Source organism: Solanum stenotomum, chromosome 9 (assembly GCF_019186545.1).
Source record: "Solanum stenotomum isolate F172 chromosome 9, ASM1918654v1, whole genome shotgun sequence".
NCBI classification, from domain to species: domain Eukaryota; kingdom Viridiplantae; phylum Streptophyta; class Magnoliopsida; order Solanales; family Solanaceae; genus Solanum; species Solanum stenotomum.
The window spans coordinates 47375331-47394879 of NC_064290.1; the positions used below are offsets into that span (position 1 = coordinate 47375331).

The 19549-nt window shown below is 32.8% G+C and overlaps 1 protein-coding gene and 1 pseudogene across 5 annotated transcripts in view; both read right to left on the minus strand.

Moving 5' to 3' along the window:
* Nucleotides 1-19549, minus strand: part of LOC125875987 (protein DETOXIFICATION 32-like) — a 133786-nt pseudogene that overhangs the window by 89295 nt on the left and 24942 nt on the right.
* LOC125875986 (protein DETOXIFICATION 29-like) overlaps nucleotides 1-19549 on the minus strand; it is a 114592-nt gene that overhangs the window by 89163 nt on the left and 5880 nt on the right. For 2 of the 5 annotated variants that reach the window (XM_049557073.1, XM_049557071.1), the window contains exon 8: nucleotides 18914-19126. The exons of 2 other annotated variants lie outside the window; for them this stretch is intronic. In XM_049557073.1, the coding sequence (XP_049413030.1) occupies nucleotides 19076-19126 (51 nt within the window). In that variant the 3' untranslated portion in view covers nucleotides 18914-19075. Of the gene's footprint in view, nucleotides 1-18913; nucleotides 19127-19549 lie in introns of those variants that run through there. One more of the 5 variants, XM_049557072.1, reaches the window with a different exon arrangement.

Below are 19549 nucleotides of genomic sequence, written 5' to 3' on the forward strand. Positions count from 1 at the left end.
TGTACTTTTAGTGGCAATTAACACTCTTTACATATGTCCCTAAAGCCTTTAGCGACGTTGTATCTAATGAAAATTAAGGCCTCATTTGTGTAATATCCCGTAAATTTTTCTCTAATCGTGCATAATATATGTGGCGTAGTATGGCATGGTTATATGAGGTGTATATGACTTTGTATCGTACATTGGAGATTAAGATTGCAAGTAGGTGGCAATATCAAGCAACTAAACTAAAGTTTTAGGTCAAAGGGACCCCTCAAACAAAGTTCATGATAAAAGAAATGGCTCGAGTAGAACTTCTCCCGTTTGAAAGGTTTAACTTGTCCCATACCTTGTGGATAAGCCTATGAGTGTAAAACATGCTAAGAATAGTGTGTTATGAGGTATTATAATAGCACAAGGGTCGTAAGTTAAGTTTGGAAGTCAAGAAAATTAGTGAAACTAAAGTCGGCAAAAGTTATCGAAGTTTCTCTAATATTACGGACTGTCGGGGCAGAATCCGGGTGGATCCGGGTCAGTTAAAAAATGTGGTATGCCGGCTTACTCAACATATTATGCCATGAAAATATTTCATTTTACTTCCAAACCTGAAATAAAGCTTAAAAGAGGGTTCCTATGAAGTACTTGCATAAAGAAGGTCAGTTTTTGACAATTTCTACCTTTAAAGATTGCCCCCATGCCTAGAAACGTGATCTCTACACGTGGCAATCATTTTCCCTTTCTATTAGCTGCATTTGGAGCAAGTTTTTGAAGATATAAATTTGTAGTTATTGGTGTTTCTTCAATGTTTACATCGGGTTAACTAAGATAATCATCTCGGGACTCCTTTATGATTGGTTTTATGAAGTTCTACGGACATTTCGTCAAGTTGAGGCCATTTGGCAAATCTGCCAATTTAAGAACAATTATGAACTATTTATAGGTGTGTACCAGCTATGTATATATAGTTTTTGCGAAGTTTAGGACGTAAGGAACAACTTTTGTGAAAAAGCTTCGGCCATTCAGCGTTAATTGAAAAGGTATGTTAAGGCGAAACTACATCCCTTATTTTAGCACCACTCCTGGGAAATTCCTAAAATGCCGAATGTGATATTTTGCTATTCTCTTGCTAGAAAGACCTTTAGTGAAAGGCATTTGGATCTCAGCTGAATTATTTTCATGATTATGTTATTTTGATATTTCACTCGTTCGGATAAATAGAGTGTTCGGCATCTACATGTCATTTTATCAGTTTCGTTGATTATATGTCCACACGTATGAATTCGTATTCTTCCTTGGGTGATGTGAATTAAAATGTCACACGAGACCCTTACTACTTATGACCAGACCTCTTTCTCCACTAAGGTTATTATTAAAAAAAATCTTTAAAGTAGCTCACGATCTTCAAAACTCTCAAATATAATTTAAATGTAAACTATTAGAACACTTGGTTTTTTAAATATTTCTTTTATAAATTATCTAGGAACCAAGTTAGGAACTAAGTAAGTCACCTTAAACTTGTTATGACTATCAACAAGGTTAGGTTACCCTTCTAAAATTCGAGTCAACTTTTCAAGCTTATTTGGAAGAACATATCAAGTTCCATAAGATTGTTATATGCTATACGAAAGTTATTATGGGGTTATGAGAACAAGACTACAAATGGGCCAAGATTGGCAACATGACAACAGTAACTCGTAAGTGTTATAAATCCATGATATGACATGCTATGCATTCTACTCCCGAGCTATAATCGGGAGGTATGGGGCCTATTGCCTATATTTATACGTATGAGACACAGATGGCCACAAGTTGGCAAATATGATGTCGGTTCGCTACCGAAAAGCACCACTATTGCTAGCATTTGGTTGGGTATGTAATGCATTTGCATCTATATATATATGTATTCACGACATACGATTATACGAGCATACCATGCATATTTAAGTAGTAGGGGACTAAAGGTCATCCATGGAGATTATTTGGGTTTCAGTTTCAGGTGGTATTTCTATTACCCTTTTACAGTAAATGTTTATGATTTTACTTTTCACTTTACATACCAGTACATTTTTATTCGTACTGACGTCTCTTTGCCTGGGGACGCTGCTTTTTGTTTTGTGCGAGCAGGTACATACAGGGACTCTAATCGACCCACCCGCTAGTATTCAGGTTTAGTTGTAAGTTGGTAAGCTCCATCTTATCCTAGGGCTATCAAAGGACGTTTACTTTTTTGTACAGTTTGGGTGTAGTCGGGGATTTGTCCCGACAGTGCTTATGTCATTCATAGAGGCTATTGTGGACACAATATTTTGGGTTTTCTTTTTGTATGTTTCAACCTCCAGCAAATAGTCTTGGCATGTATATATATGTATGTGTAAGTAGGTATGTTTTCGATTGTGTCCTCGTCGGCTAGATAGTAAACCTTTATTTTTTTCGATTTGTCTACCATTATTTGTATGGTTATTCTCTTTCATGTCATGACCTTTGGGTCCAGGCTTCACTTTTTAGAGGTTGTGCTGCCCAATCTTTTTGCCTCACAAGTTTGGTTTAGCTAGTATGTTTCAGTGGGTAACTCGATGCATTAGGGTATCAACTGCCAGTTACGCCCTTTATTTTGGGGCGTGACAAATTTGGTATCAGAGTAGGTCGTATTCCGGGGGGGTTCCACAAGCCGTGTCTAGTAGAGTCCTGTTTATGGGTGTGTTGTGCACCACACTTATAATCAAGAGGCTACATGGCATTTAGGAATGATTACATTTCATAAAATTGATAGATCGTGCTATAGTGCAAAATTATAAGAACATTTGAAATCTAAATTGTGCTTTATGTTTCTTATCTAACAGGCTACACTCACTCTAAATATGGTAGATCGAGAGATAAATATAGATCCAAGGGAAGGTATTAGCCGTTCCCCACTAGGTCAAAGAGATAGATTTCCCTCGGAGGCACAAGGTAGATCTCCAGTACCCCTAGTACCAGCCTCTCTGGCACTTGTTGAAGCCCAAGGAAATGCAGTACCCCCAGCCTCACTAGTTCCGTTGGTATCTCAGGAAGTTACGAACATAGGACCTCCAGTACCTATTGTTCCTCCACCAGAGATTTCTGGAGAGCAGGGGATGAGAGAGGCAGTTCAGTTGCTGACTAGGATGGTTGCTATTCATAAGCGACAACTGGAGTCAGGAGTAGATATTCAAAGAGACCGATCGAAAAGTTCGAAGGTACGAGAGTTTCTTCATTTGGCCCCTTTGTTATTTACAGGATCTAGTCTTACTGAGGATCCCTAGGACTTTATAGACCATATATATAGAATATTAAGGGTGATGCATGCCTTCGTCACAGAGGTTGTGGATTTGGCTTATTTTCGACTACGTGATGTAGCCATCCTTTGGTATGAGGCATGAGAGAGATCTAGATGACCTGATGTTCCGCCAGCAGAGTGGGAGAACTTCTCTAAAGCCTTATTTGCCCACTATTTGCTTCGAGAGGCCCATCTTAACCAGTTATGTTGATGGTTTGGCAGATAATTTGATCAGAGATTGTAGGGTAGCATCTTTATCAGATGATGTACATATTTCCCGCATACAGGCTTTCGCTCAGACTAAGCGGACCTTTCTAAACGGATTCGTGATACCCGCAGGAATAAGGAGTAGAGTAAGAGAGCCCGTACTATGGGGTATTATAGGGAGCCACATGGTAATTATAGGCCCCTTTCCATCGATATCCACTTCGGCTAGCGGGTAATGTCTCACCACAAGTGCAGGGACCGCGGTTTGATCGTTATAGTCAGTTAGGACCAGGTTAGAGCTCAGGCCAGCCTGAAGGTCGTCGACATGATCGTTTCGTACAGATAAGACATCCCACTCCTCATTGTACAAAGTGCGGTAAGCCGCACACTGGGAGTGTAGACAAGGTTTATGTGCATGTTATCATTGTGGGCAGACATGACATTATATTAGTCGGTGCCCGAGGTTGAGCAGATGTGATCTAGCTCAGCCTTCAGGATCCACAACAACATCTTCACCCTCAGTCTGTGCCCTATGACCAGGACCACAGTCTACTCAATGTCGTGGTAGAGGGAGAGGTGAATGACATACATGTTTGAGCGGTGGTCAGAATCGCTTTTATGCACTCACAGGACGACAGGATTCAGAGGCATCCCCTGATGTTGTTACAGGTATATTGACGATATCTTCTCAAGTTGTTTACGCATTGATAGACCCTGACTCTAATTTATTGCTAGTAAGATTGACATGAAATCTGAGTTGTTGCCACAACTAGTTGAGGTGTCTACACCGGTTTGCGATTCTATTTTAGCTAGTCGTGTCTATCAGGGTTGTACGGTATTAATTAATGATCGTCCAACCTCCACTGATTTAGTTGAGTTGATTATGCTAGATTTTGATGTTATCATGGGTATGGATTGGTTGGCAGCTTGCTATGCTAATATTGATTGTCGTTCAAATATAGTTCGATTTTACTTTCCAAGTGAGCTAGTCCTTGATTGGAAGGGTAGTGCAGCCACACCTAAGGGTAAGTTTATTTCATACCTTAGGGCTCGGAAGTTAATTGCTAAAAGTTGTATATACCATATGATTCATGTACATGATATTGATAAGGAGCCCATGACTCTTCAATTAATTCCTATTGTGAATGAATTTCCAATGGTATTCCCCGATGATCTTCCAGGAATTCCCTAGAAAGGGAAATTTATTTCACTATAGACTTGCTTCCTGATACGCAACCTATATTGATTCCTCCCTATAGAATGTCACTTGCAGAGCTAAGTAAATTGAAGGAACAACTGAAGGACTTGCTCGATAAAGGCTTTATCAGGCCAAGTACTTCCCCATGGGGTGCTCCAGTGCTCTTTGTTCGAAAGAAAAATGGATCCTTGCGAATGTGTATTTACTATAAACAACTAAATAAAGTCACTATAAAGAATAAATATCCTCTTCCACGGATTGATGACTTATTCGATCAGTTACAAATGTTTTTCCAAGATTGACTTGCGGTCTGGTTACCATCAGTTGCGAGTCAGGGAAGTTGATGTCCCAAAAATAGCATTTAGGACGAGGTATGGCCATTTTGAGTTCCTTGTCATGTCTTTCGAGCTTACAAATGCCCCAACAGCCTTTATGGATCTTATGAATCTAGTCTTCAAACCATTCTTGGATGAATTTGTGATTGTGTTTATTGATGATATTCTTATATCTTCACGGTCGGAAGCAGAGCATGCAGACCACTTGTGAGTTGTAATGCAGACTCTCCAAGATTGCAGGTTATATACTAAATTCTCTAAATGTGATATTCGGCTTACCTCAGTAGCTTTTCTTGGTCATATTATTACAAGTGAGGGTATTAAGGTTGATGGACAAAAGATTGAAGCAGTGATGACTTGGCCGAGGCCCTTGAATCCAATGGAGGTTCGCAGCTTTTTAGGCTCGGCATGGTATTACCGAAGGTTTGTGGAGGGATTCTCTTCTATTTCTGCACCACTGACAAAATTGACACATAAGGCAACGAAGTTTCAGTGGACCGAGGCATACGAGCAGAGCTTTAACTAAAAAAAAGGCTTACCACTGCACCTGTCCTAACTTTTCCAGCTGGTAATAATGGCTATGTTGTTTATTGTGATGCCTCAAGAATTGGCCTAGGTTGTGTTCTTATGCAGCATGGTAAGGTTATTGCATATGCCTCTAGACAATTGCGGAAGCATGAGCAGAATTATCCTACACACGATCTTGAGTTGGCTGCAGTTGTCTTTGCCCTAAAAATTTGGCAACATTATCTATAGGGGGTTCATATAGATGTGTTCACCAAACCCCAAAGCCTTCAGCTAGTTAATATATATATGTATTTACGACATACGATTATACGAGCATACCATGCATATTTAAGTAGTAGGGGACTAAATGTCAGCTATGGAGATTATTTGGGTTTCAGTTTCAGGTGGTATCTCTATCACCCTTTTACAGTAAATGTTTATGATTTTACTTTTCGCTTTACATACCAGTACATTTTTATTCGTACGGACGTCCCTTTGCCTGGGGACACTGCTTTTTGTTTTGTGTGAGCAGGTACATACAGGGACTCTAATCGATCCACCTGCTAGGATTCAGGTTCAGCTGTGAGTTGGTAAGCTCCATCTTATCTTGGGGCTATCAGAGGATGTTTACTTTTGTTGTACAGTTTGGGTATAGTCGGGGCCTTGTCCCGACAGTGCTTATGTCACTTATAGAGGCTATTGTGGACACAATATTCTGGTTTTTCTTTTTGTATGTTTCAACCTCCAGCCAATAGTCTTGGCATGTATATATATGTGTGTGTAAGTAGGTATGTTTTCGGTTGTGTCCTCATCGGTTAGATAATGCATCTTTTTTTTCGGTTTGTCTACTATTGTTTGTATGGTTATTCTTTTTCAGGTCATGACCTCTGGGTCCATGCTTCACTTTTTAGAGGTTGTGCTGCCCAATCTTTTTGCCTTACAAGTTTGGTTTATCTAGTATATTTTAGTGGGTAACTCGATGTATTAGGGTATCGAGTGCCAGTTACGCCCCCTAGTGTGGAGCTTGACAATTTGTTTGCACTTAATGGAGGTCTGAATCTTAATCATTCAGATTCAGTCTATTAAGTGTGTTTGGTTTTTAGGTCTGAATCTGAATGATTCAGATTCAGCCCATTAAGTCCATTTGTTTTTTTTTTCACAAAGCCTCTTAATGGACCTGAAAAGGTCTGAACGGATCAGATCTGCATGAGAGTGTTAACACCATTCAGACTTATTTAATAAGTTATAAAATAATATTGTATCGCCTCTCTCGGTCTTTGCGTGAATTTTGCTCTCACAACTACAAACTTTCTTCCTCTCTTTCCTCAATCAAACACCATTTTTTCCTTCTTGAACTAGTAAGTTTTCATAATCTTTACAAGTGTTTTTTTTATATTAATAATTTTCTTAGGGTGTATTGATGTTTGTCAAGAACACTTGTTGCAATAATATTTTTAGTGTATTGGTGTTCATCAAGGTTTTTGAGTGAAAAAAAAACTAATCATAATTAAAAATAATAACTATGCATACATATTTGAGGTCTCTTATTAGAATTTTGTCTTAGACCAATAATTTTATTGAGACTCTTTGATCATCAAATCCGTTTGTGAGATAACACTAATATATTATTGTTGTTGAACTAGTTGGTGACAAAAATAATGGAGCTCCTAATAATTCTCCATCCCAATCTTTCGTTTCAGCTGGAAAAAAAGTTTTGGGAAAGAAAAAAAACTTATTTGTGTGAATTGGATCCATCCCAATATTCATTTTCAGCTGGAAAAAAAGTTTGGGGAAGAAAAAAAACTTATTCGTTGAATTGGAAATTGATGAGAAGATGATTACTGCTCTGGAGTTATTGATTAAAAAAATAGTGCACCTATATTTGAGAATATATGGAAAAATTAGATAGACTTGGATGGGAAGAGTCATTATACAGTACATGTGTTAGTATATTTTGTGAAAGTGTCCACTAAAAAAAAGTATGAATGACGTTAGAGGTTCACAAGTTAGAGAATTGGATTAAGGTTATTGGAAAAAAGATAAGAATTCTTTAGTTTTTTTAATTAGCCAAAATATATGTTAGGTGTTGATAATGTGATACCTTATTTATTACTTTTCAACTAGTATTTATCATACTTATTGAACTTTTTGATCTTATATTGTGCCTATAAAATACTTTTTATTCGTGATTTTTTTATGTTATGCTTGATCATTATGATATTTTTTTAATCAAAAAGTAATATTTTTTATAACATTTTATTAATGTAATGTTTGATTTCATATGCATAATCAGATATTGAAAACAAACAATAATCATTTAGTGTTTAGCTTTGGAGACCGCATCTTAATATTCAGATCTAGACATCTCGCTCTTAATGCAAATCTTTATGTTCAGACGTGTATTCAAATTCAGAGGTCTTAATCTTAATGAAAACAAATGAGGCCTAACTAATGCTGGTAAATGATTTAACACTCTTTGTTAATGTGAATATTTATTACCGCTAAAAAATATTTTGTTGTAGTGTATGTTTATTTTCCTCAAAATATACTTCTCTTCTAATGAAATGCCATGTCAAATTTATTTATTTTTTTTACGAAAAGTTTAACGATGGAAGGGGTCATTATTATTATTACATATTAGAAAGAAGGAAGACATTGATCATGGATCCGGCTCCTCTTCATTTTCCCCAAGTTCTAGCTTGGATTGAAGACACATGTCATAGTTTAGAATTAATGGTTGAGATCTAATTGATTAAAGCAGAGTCCTAACCATAGTTATTTATTTCCATGTTTTTACTTCTTAAATATTTTTGCAATCAATTATATTTTCCCTAAATATATTTAAAACATTTTTTACTGTCCTGCATACATATTTAAAACTTTTACTAAATATTTTTACTTTTTTGAAAAAAATTATAATACAGTTAAACATTTTTATTATTCTAAGAGAGTATTAAGAGCTACAATGTCTATAGAGCAATTGGACTCCATTTAGGGAGTAAGAAAGAATTTAAAGTTGAGGGACAAAATTTATTTTACTCCTAAAATTAAAAAAAAAAAAATGTCAGCTCACAATTTTTAATTTTTAATTTGGCAAATACTATTTGAGAAATGGCAAACATTAGAGAAAAAAATTACTCAAGTAATTAAGAAAAGAAATTCTTTTAAAGATATTTAGGAAAAAATATAATGTAAATCTAGAATTGTTGGATTGCAAAAATATTTAAAAAGCAAATATATGAAAGTAAATAACTATGGTTAGACTTTGCTTTAATCAATTAGATCTCAACCATTAATTCTAAACTATGACATGTGTCTCCTATTCAAGCTAGAACTTGAGAAAAATGGAGAGAAGAGAAATGGAGAGGAGCCGAATCCATTGATCATTTACGTTTGTCTAAATTAGTATTTGGTGACCACTTGATATTGATATTTTTACAAGGGTACTAAACACCGCAAATTCAATGAATAATTTACCTATTTTCCTCGGTCACTTCCCTTTTTGGTAACAATTAGAAATGGGCTATTGCTTTGTAAATATGGATGGATCTGTCACGATCTAAAAATAGATGTGATGATACTTATCTAATTATATCAAGATAAATTATTCTTAACCCAACAATACGAAAGAAAAGTGGAAAGATAAACGGATAATAACATAAGAGCGAAAAACTTAGTCATTTTAAAATACCTTAAACTTAGATTGTCACATATACAAGCCTCTATTTGTGTAGGTTACGAGCCCGAATCTTCGTGATACTCCCTCTTTCTTTCTTGTCTGATGCTTCCTGTGGAGATTTGTGAGGTAGTTGTTTGTCATTCCAGTGGATCTCTTCCTCATAATTATGATCGTGTTTTACTTTAAGACAATATCATCAAGATTTGTTTATTTCTTTCAATTCTATTGTAATAGATTAGAGGCTTGCACACGTGACAATTAGATTTTCGGGTTTATTTAAAAAGACTTTGTTACCCGCTTTATTTAGTTGTTGTTAGACTTTCATTTTTTTTAACTTCCACATTTTATCGTAATATTTAGGTTTAGGCTGACTTGTCTTGGTAGGATAAGACGAGTGTCATCACAATCATTTTTGGGTCGTGACAAGTAATTAATACTACGAAAAAGGGTCAAAATTGCCTCTGAACTATGCGAAATAGACCACTTATATCCTCCATTATATTTTGGGATCAAAAATACCCCCGCAGTTATCCCAGGAGACCACAAATACCCTCAAGAGTTAACACGCCAATTTTTTAGTGACGTGGCAAGCCACATGGGACTAATCCCTCCACCTAACCATTGCCAACTAAGATTCACTACAAAAGAACTTGACTTTTAGTGGCGACAAAGTCGCCACAAAATTCCAAAATATTGCCACTAAAGGTTCTGAGTGATTTTTAGTGGTGACTAAGGCTCCAACAACCATTCGCTAGTAAAACCTATTTTTTCAACAAAAAAATATGATAATTAATTTTCGATTGCGACCTAATTTTCTAAAATAAATAACTTGCAATATCCATATTAAAAACATCCAATATTATTACGAAAAATAATCAAAATTACTTCTCGATTCAAATCTCCTACTATATATATATAATGCATCATTGTACATTTTATACATTTACATATGACATAAAAATAAAACATATAGTGTCTTCAAACTCCTACTTAATCGATATCATATTTGGTTTTTTAAAAACAATGAAGAAAAAAACACAAAATTAGAATTTAATGTTAAAAACTTTTAGTGACGATTTTCTGGGCTTTTGTGGCGACTGTTATTGCCGCTAAAGGTCTAGTTCTTTTGTAGTGAATCCTAGTTGGCAACGCTTAGGTGGAAGGATTAGTCCCATGTGGCTTGCCACGTCAACAAAAATTTGGGGTGTTAACTCTTGAGGGTATTTGTAGTCTCTTAGGATAACAACTGGGGCATTTTTTATCCCAAAATATAACGAAGGGTATAAATGGTCTATTTCATATAGTTCGGGGACAATTGTGACCCTTTTCCGTTAATACGAAAAGTAAAAATAAAAAGAATAATTATATGTTCTTAATATTGTAGACATTGAAATTTTGTGGGACTCCACAAGACGTGTTCAAATCGAGTTGAGACTCTACAAGGTTTGTTCAATTTCAATCAGGATTCTTGGAGGTTACTCAATCCTAAACTCTAGTTCATGCCTATATAAATATACTATATTCCCTTGAAAATGCATGTTGAATATTCCGCAAACTCATAAAATGCATAAAGTGATCAAATCAAAATCAACCTAGTTTGATAAATACACCAAATCTTATTAATGATGGATAAATCTCATGAGAGAAGAATCAAGGGATAACAGAATTATATTGTACTCACAATCTTAATGAATAAAATTATGTTTCTTCATATTCCATTTGTGATGGTAATTTATTTTTCTGTCACGTTAAAACTTATTGCAAACAAATAAATATGTTAAAAGTGAATAATTGAGAGACACGTGAAAAAATAGTGGTTTTTTGAGGGGCTAATAAGAGATCACTTTTTATAACCTACTAGACAAAAGAGTATTATTGATCACACATTCAACAGGATTTTTTCAAAGATTTTGGGACCGTAGAGTAACTGGCTTTTAGTGTAGGTTGTGATAAATATATTCTATTCTCCGCGTAATTCACTTGTAGGATTACATGATTATGTTATCGTTGTTCCCTTTTTGGCCAGCTTTAATAAATAAATAAAAAGTTAATAAGAAATTCATTAAATGAATGAATCACGTTAAAATAGTGTTTTTATTGAGGGGCTAATAAGAAATTCTTTTGTTCGGTCACTTTCCTATTTGGTGTACCACTTGTTTTTTTGTTATCTTTTAATTTATTGGCTTTTGTTTTATTTTGGGTTATTGCTATTTCTAGATGGAATACTTTTTAAATATAATCATTGTTATTTCTAACTCTTAGTCATTATTTTTTAAAATTAATTTCTTCATTGTTTTAAATTTTCAATCACTTTATCAACGATGATCAACTATAGACTAGTATATCATAAATTGATGTGTGTCTATTGTCAATAAATGTGTTTTCCACTCAATTAAATCATTTGTTAGTATGAAGAGGTTGGGTTTATTTGCTAAAAAGTCATCCTCGAAACTTGATTTAGGAGTAGTTTGGTAAAGTATATAAAAAAAAATAGTGTATGTATTAATTTTGTATATTAATATTATCAGCTTGTTTGGTATATTTTTTTAATCTATGTATAACTATATTTTATTGTGTATTACTAATACATGAAAACTTGATGCATNGGGTTTATTTGCTAAAAAGTCATCCTCGAAACTTGATTTAGGAGTAGTTTGGTAAAGTATATAAAAAAAAATAGTGTATGTATTAATTTTGTATATTAATATTATCAGCTTGTTTGGTATATTTTTTTGAATCTATGTATAACTATATTTTATTGTGTATTACTAATATATGAAAACTTGATGCATGCGTTATTATGATTAAAGACATAACTACACCTAAATACTTGATTCAATGATTTTCAAAATTTAATTTGCTGGATATTTTCAATTATATTTAGATCATCATGTTAATATATATATATATATATATATATATATATATATATATATCAACATTTAATTTCTTTTTTTATACTTATCTGTGTATAATATTGATTGAAAATTTAAATATGTACTTTTCATTTAATAAAAATATAATTATAATTAAAAATTTATAATAGATATTTAACATAATTTCTCTTTATAAAGTAATCATAATATTAAAAGTGTGTTCCATTGTTGTTTAATTTTTTGTGTATGGATTATTACATTATCTTGCTTTTGTTATTGTACTTTCATCTGTTTGTTGTGTATCGGTACCTATTTCACATTGATTAGTTATTATTATTGTTCTCATATATGTATCCCCTTTTTCAGACTCTTTGATAGATCTTATTTTAGCAAGGTTCTATTGAAAATAATCTCTATCAATACGAGATAGACATAAAAAATGTGTTCATATTAAATGCGCAACATGTTTCATGACTTCATTATTGGAAAAAAAGGAGGTATACATCATTTACTTTTGTCAAAATTAGTATCCCTTCGTTTAATTGTAAAATTTGAAATTGGTATACTCAGAAAATAATAATTGACATAATTATTTTACTACACTATCTCTATTAATTTATGTTTAATATTAATTTTTTGAAAAATTATTTATTAAATAAGTAATTACGGCCAAATATAAAAATAAAAAAAAATAATTATTTTTTCTTGATAAGTTAAAAATGAATAATTTACCGACAGGTGAATAAATAGTGTTTTATTGAGGGGCTAATAATGATTTTTGTTGTCTTTTTATCTCTTTTGTTTCATGTCTTTGTTTTTATGTTGGACTGGATCTATTTTTTTAGTTCAGCCATTGTTATTTCTAGCTCCAATTCATTATTATTAAAATTAATTTTCTTCATTATTTTAGAACTTCAACCACTTTACTCCAAAAGAGTATTATTGATCATAATTCACTTGATATATAATTTATATATATATATATATATTAGTGACATGATTTTTAAAGATATCATAGCAAACACCTTAAAATCAAATAATGGAGTCTAAGTATCTTACAAAGATTAACATTCTTTCCAAGGATATCATAAGATCCTTCCCACTTCTGTAACGACCCGCTAGGTCGTTTCGAGAACTAGGACTATTTTAACTCTTTCGAAAAAAATTTTAAAGGGGTATTTTAAACTATTCGGTAATTACAAGTATCTAATTGATGAATTTTTATTTAATGAGTATTATAGTTATTAGTTAGTGGGCCAAGTCCATAATTCAATTAATACCCAAGTAATTTGGCCCATGTAAATAGATGAATTAAGAATAATTGAGGGTTAATAATTCTTTGTCACCCCCACAGCCCACTAAAACTTCTATCTGCACACGACGAGGAGAAACATCGCATAATCACAACCATCACGAAATCTGCCAAGTAAAAGAAAAATAATTTAAGTTGATATATTGTCGTGTGTGTATGTGTTGTCTGGGCAGAGGCGTATCTAAGGGGGTCACCGGATTCACATGAACCCATGGTCCCCTCCGAGATCATATATAGTAGTGTTATATTTTTTAAAAAATATTAAAATATAGATGTGTGAACTCACACTTGAAGTATCACATAATGTGATTATGACTAGGTGCACCTCTCTCCGTATATATATATATATATATATATATATATATATATACGAATTAATTTTAGACCTATAATTTTAAAATTTTAATGGTTTTTAGTGGTAAAAACCTAAATGTCGAACCAATCAAATTTATATCATCGATCAATCTTTTTATAACAGTGCACCCATAATTTCAAAATCCTGGATACGACTCTGTCAGTTTGGGTAGAAATTTTATTTGGCTTAACGGGTTAGAAATATGTAGAAATTTTATTTGGCTTATCAACACAATTAATGGACATAGAATTGTGTTGATAAGATTTCGGCTGGAACATAAATAATAAATAGAGTTAAGGAAAGCAAATTTTGGAAACTTGACACTATACCGTAGGATGNNAAACTTGAATTTTATATTTATCTTGTTTTATTTTTCTTTCTAAAATTAGATAACACTTCTAATATATATATATATATATATATATATATATATATATTAGAATTAATTTTAGACCTATAATTTTAAAATTTTAACGGTTTTTAGTATAATTTTAAAATTTTAACGGTTTTTAGTGGTAAAAACCTAAATGTCGAACCAATCAAATTTATATCATAGATCAATCTTTTTATAATAGTGCACCCATAATTTCAAAATCCTGGATACGCCTCTATGTCTGGGTAGAAATTTTATTTGGCTTATCAACACAATTAATGGATATAGAATTGTGTTGATAAGATTTCGGCTGGAACATAAATAATAAATAAAATTAAGGAAAGCAAATTTTGGAAACTTGACACTATACCGTAGGATGGTTTCTTTGGTAGGATAAATTAATTGTTAATTAGGAGAGAGTAATCATTACGGTAATGATTGACTCATGATTTTAAGTGGTAATTCATTTAAAAAGGAACTCAAGTATAGTAATTATGAAGGCTTGGAGCCTTTGTTAAATTTTTATTAGTTTCTGTTGCTACTCTTGTGACTATTAATTATTAAGCATAATGAATATATATGAACACAATTAGAGTATGTTATTCAGTGAAATTAAGATGCAACTCTAGGCTTAAAATTTAGGAATATGAGACTTGACATATTACATGGCACCAAAATTTAGGAATTTCATTATATATCATGGGTGTTAGTTTGGTGTCATTACTTTATATATCATTTTGAATTAATGATAGGTGAGTGGATGTAAGGTGCTGCGTAGTGGATAGTACAAATGTTGTTTGTTGCTTTGGTTCAGAATCACTGTATCACTTAGTTAAATTCGTAGCATATTTTGTGTCTTGAAATATTCTGGTGGTGTTCACAATGTTTACCAATAGTGGTTAATTGGTCCAAGAGTGACCATCATGGTTAAGTTGATAATATATTTAAAAATTGCAAAATTTTAAGGGAAATAAGATGGTAACATTCGTGAAGTTTGAATAAGTTTTGGGGTTCGGGATAGAGGTATAGCTCGATGGATGTCTATAGATTCATTTACTTATGAATAGTGCATATGTGATAGATTATGAACGTGTTGAAGCTTTGCGAAAGGGAAGGGCAAAATCTTGAGGATTCATGACACGTGTTCAATATTCGAGGTATGTTAAGACTTTTTAGACTTCGTTGAAGGACGTTTTCCTAATTAAAGATTAAAAATGGAATAGACAATTGGTAAGGGTGAAATATGGGGTCTCGTACCAATGGTGTGACGGGCATTGGTACGAGTACATGTGTTATTACTATAATATGATAAATTGTAATTCGAGAATGCCAAAGCATATGGGCATTAGTTGATGTTCTTAGTGACTTGATTTCTTTTGTAGGGTTGTGTTTCCTTATTCAACCCGTATAATTGTGATAATTGAGGTGATTATATGTCATAGTGACATTTGATTTATTGAGATGTTGCATCATCTCCTTTTATTGTTATCATACTGTGCACATACATTGACATGAGATTGAGTATGATTAAAGGTCTAACACGTGGAGATCGTCCATGTTGAGATCGAGTTATAATTATAATTTGGGCACATGGAGATCGTTTGTGCGAGTGAGTGGTTATGATTATAAGTTGGGCACGTGGAGATCATCTGTGCTGGGGATTGTTTGATTTTATGATAGTGCGTTGAGATTGTCCGCACAGACACGTGTAGATTGTCCGTGTCGATATATGGACCTCTCGAGTCTCTCATGGGTCATGAACTCTCAATGTATTTTCGAGGAGTATCATATATATACAATTGAGAGAGTACTTGGCATCTGAGGCATATCATTCATGGTGTCACATTGCATTGCATCTTATTACATCCCTCATTCTAGTTGATTATGTGTGTTATTGGTGGTTAAACAATTTGTGACATTTAATTATCTGTATTGATGAAAACTTGGTTGATAAGTTTAATGTGGACTTGTAAAAAAATTAAAGGATTATTTTCTTATATACTCCTGTCACTACTTCTTTGCTGTCGGTCTATGAGATATACTGGGTACACGTGGTTTCGTACTCATACTACACTTGCTGCACTCTTTTGTAGTGCAGATTGTATTTCGAATTTGAGCATATTTCTTGGAGCTTGAGTCTGAGTTTGGTCTATCTTGGAGTTGTGGTGATCTGCTTGGACATTTTGCGGCCCATACCTTCATCTATCTCTAGTTATTAGGTTGTTTTGGTATTCTAATAGGATATTTCTTATGTTTAGACTTGTTATATAATTAGAGACTTGTATTGACTTTTAGAAGCTCTTGTACTTATGGCACTAAATCTTGGGATGGTATTTAGGTTTCCGCATTTCATATTTGTAAATGACTTAGTGATTGAATATGATGTTTTCGCTTATCTTTCTACTTTAAATAATGAATTGAATTGGTAAAGTTTTGGGTTGGCTTACCTATCGGTTGGAAACATAGGTGCCAACACGACTTGTGATTTTGGGTCGTGACAACTTCAAATCATGACAATAATGTTGATCACCCCAAAATTTACAAATTATCTTTCTTTGATCAATTTGCCCTCCGAATGCATGTCTCTTACGTTCTTTTCTATCCACTCAAATTTGTTGGGAATAAACCCGCAATAGAAATAATATTTGCGGTAATAAAAATAATAAAAGTGGAACACAACAATACAGTTAATCAACAATAATAAAAGGGAAAATGCATAAGTACCCCCCAGCCTATGCCCGAAATCCCAGACACACACCTAACCTTTACTAAGGTCCTATTACCCCCCGGAACTTATTTTATATGTAATATTCTACCCCTTTTTGGCCTACGTGGCACTATCTTGTGGGCCCAGCGCATGTTGACAAAATTTTCAAGGATAGTGCCACGTAGACCAAAAAGGGATAGAATATTATAGATAAATTAAGTTCGGGGGGAGGGGGGGTAATAGGACCTTAGTAAAGGTNCTTTTCTATCCACTCAAATTTGTTGGGAATAAACCCGCAATAGAAATAATATTTGCGGTAATAAAAATAATAAAAGCGGAACACAACAATACAGTTAATCAACAATAATAAAAAGAGCAATAATGACACCAAGATTTTAGACTTGTCCATCTCAAATTGTCTGTCTTGATTTTTAAAATGAGTTATCTCAAATTATTTGTTATTTTAGAAGTTCAAGATAACATTAATTATTTATTTTTTTCATTTTACTCTTAGTAGTTATAATTATTCTTGAAGACTATAAAGTACAAACGCCTCAATAAAATAAATATTTATTAAAAACATACTCTCTTTGTCCCATATTAGTTGATCACTTTCCATTTTGTAGGGTATTTAAGAAATCATAAATAAGAAGATAATTTTACTAATTCACCCCTTAAAAAACTTATCGGGAATTTTACAAACAAATGTGAACACTTTAAAAAAGATTTCATTGCAAGGGTAATATTGAAAAATTTTAATTAATGCTTTCTTGATTTAGTAAGGTGAACAATTAATATGTAATAGTTTTTTAGTATAATGATTAATTAATAGAAGATATAAGAAGTATTATATTTTCAAACATATATAAGGGTAAAATAGTAAAAAAAAATCTTCTTAATTAATGTTTTAAGAAAATATGATTAACTGATTAAGACGAAGGGGTACATAATTGTTAAGGGGTACATAATTGTTTATTAAATGAGGTCACCGTAAGAAGTTAATTAAGGAAATCATGCAATGTGCATTAAGGTCGAAATGCACAAATACCTCCTTTTGAATTCATTAATTAACTTATGTCGTATTTAACTTTTTTTTTAAATCGCCAATAAAAAGTACATACTATACCTTCTATTCTCCCCATACTTCCAACTTTTGCGAAGGAATTTTTGAATAGGGAAGCTCATTGTATGGGCAAATAGTTGAGGAATCATCCAAAGAGAAATGTACTTGTCCATTGTGATGATCTGTCATATCATCATGTCATATAAGCGTCACGCAAATGTCATATGGCATAAAGTTGCTCATGTGGATGGCTTACATAGGAGAAAGACTTTTTCTTCTGGATGATTCTAGAGAAATATAGAGATTTCTCATGAAAGATTATAGAATTGCATAGAAGGTCCTAGAATATTCTAGTTATGTAGAGAGGTCAAGAAAATAGACCTAAATATAAATACGTAGGAACTTACAAGGTAATTATTATTTGCATATGAATACGTAAGTTACTAAGTTAGTCGTATAAATAGAGGAGCATTCATATGAAAACTCAATTAAAATCTCTACAGAATTTTTCCTAACAATTCTCTTGTGATTTTTTTTCATTCTCTTAGCGATTCTTAGAATTTTAAGCTGACTTGATATAGTAAGAACGTGAACAATCTGTCAAGTACATCTTGTGTGCTTGGTTGGAGTCTAAATCTATGAGTCCATTTTGCTATCTCAATAGGTTGGCCAATGAGTTGTAGAATTTGAGTGGCAAATGAGTAGAGAAACATTACGGGCTAGTTATGCTATTCTGTTGAGTATTATACTTTGAAAAAATCTCACTTTTCATATTTTTTAAAAATATTTATACTCAATCTGAAGAAATTATTTATATAATGTGTAAGGATAATATTAAATAATAGTTAGTTTACATTATTGTTGATTAATTCGATAAGAAAATCTTTATAAAATTATGTGTATTTGAAAATTTATTATAACATGCAATCACAAACATTTATTTATAAAAGAAATATGAAGATATGTAATTTATTAATGCGGCGACTTAGAATATTCTGATACTTTTTCTATGAGACATGATTTTCTCATTTGATAAGTTCGTACAAGAATTGGGAATTTTTTTACCGTTTTCATAAATTAAAGAGTTTTATTGTTTATTAAAAAATACAACTTAAAATATTCAAATCATTTATCCAAACAAAATTTCAACTTCTTTTCAACCTAATTTAAATCATGTCCAAACAAGCCCTTAATCATTTGTACCTCTCCATTCTTTTACCCTTTCTTCAGCAACGGAAGCCTGCAGCAAGTGGGAAAATGAAGTACATTGATAACATTTTCATGTACCGTAGGAAGTAAGGTTTGTTTGGTACCTATTAAGTTATAGAGTAACTTTCACATATAGCAAACAAAAAAATCATATTTGTATGTTATAACAAAGTTTGCATAATTGCGCTCCATAGCAAACATATATATGTATAATTCGCTATACATATACAATTAAAAGCTGTCTATTTCGCTATACATATATACAAAAAGAGCAATTGTATAATTCGTTGGCTCCTCTTCAGAATTGTATAATTTCATTATACAAACATAAAACTGGGCAGGGGAATATTTTTATTGTATAATTATAAGTGTATAGGACGAATATATATGTATTTGCATGTGTATATACAATTTTCTCTCGCTTTATACAAACAGAAACGCAATTTATACACTT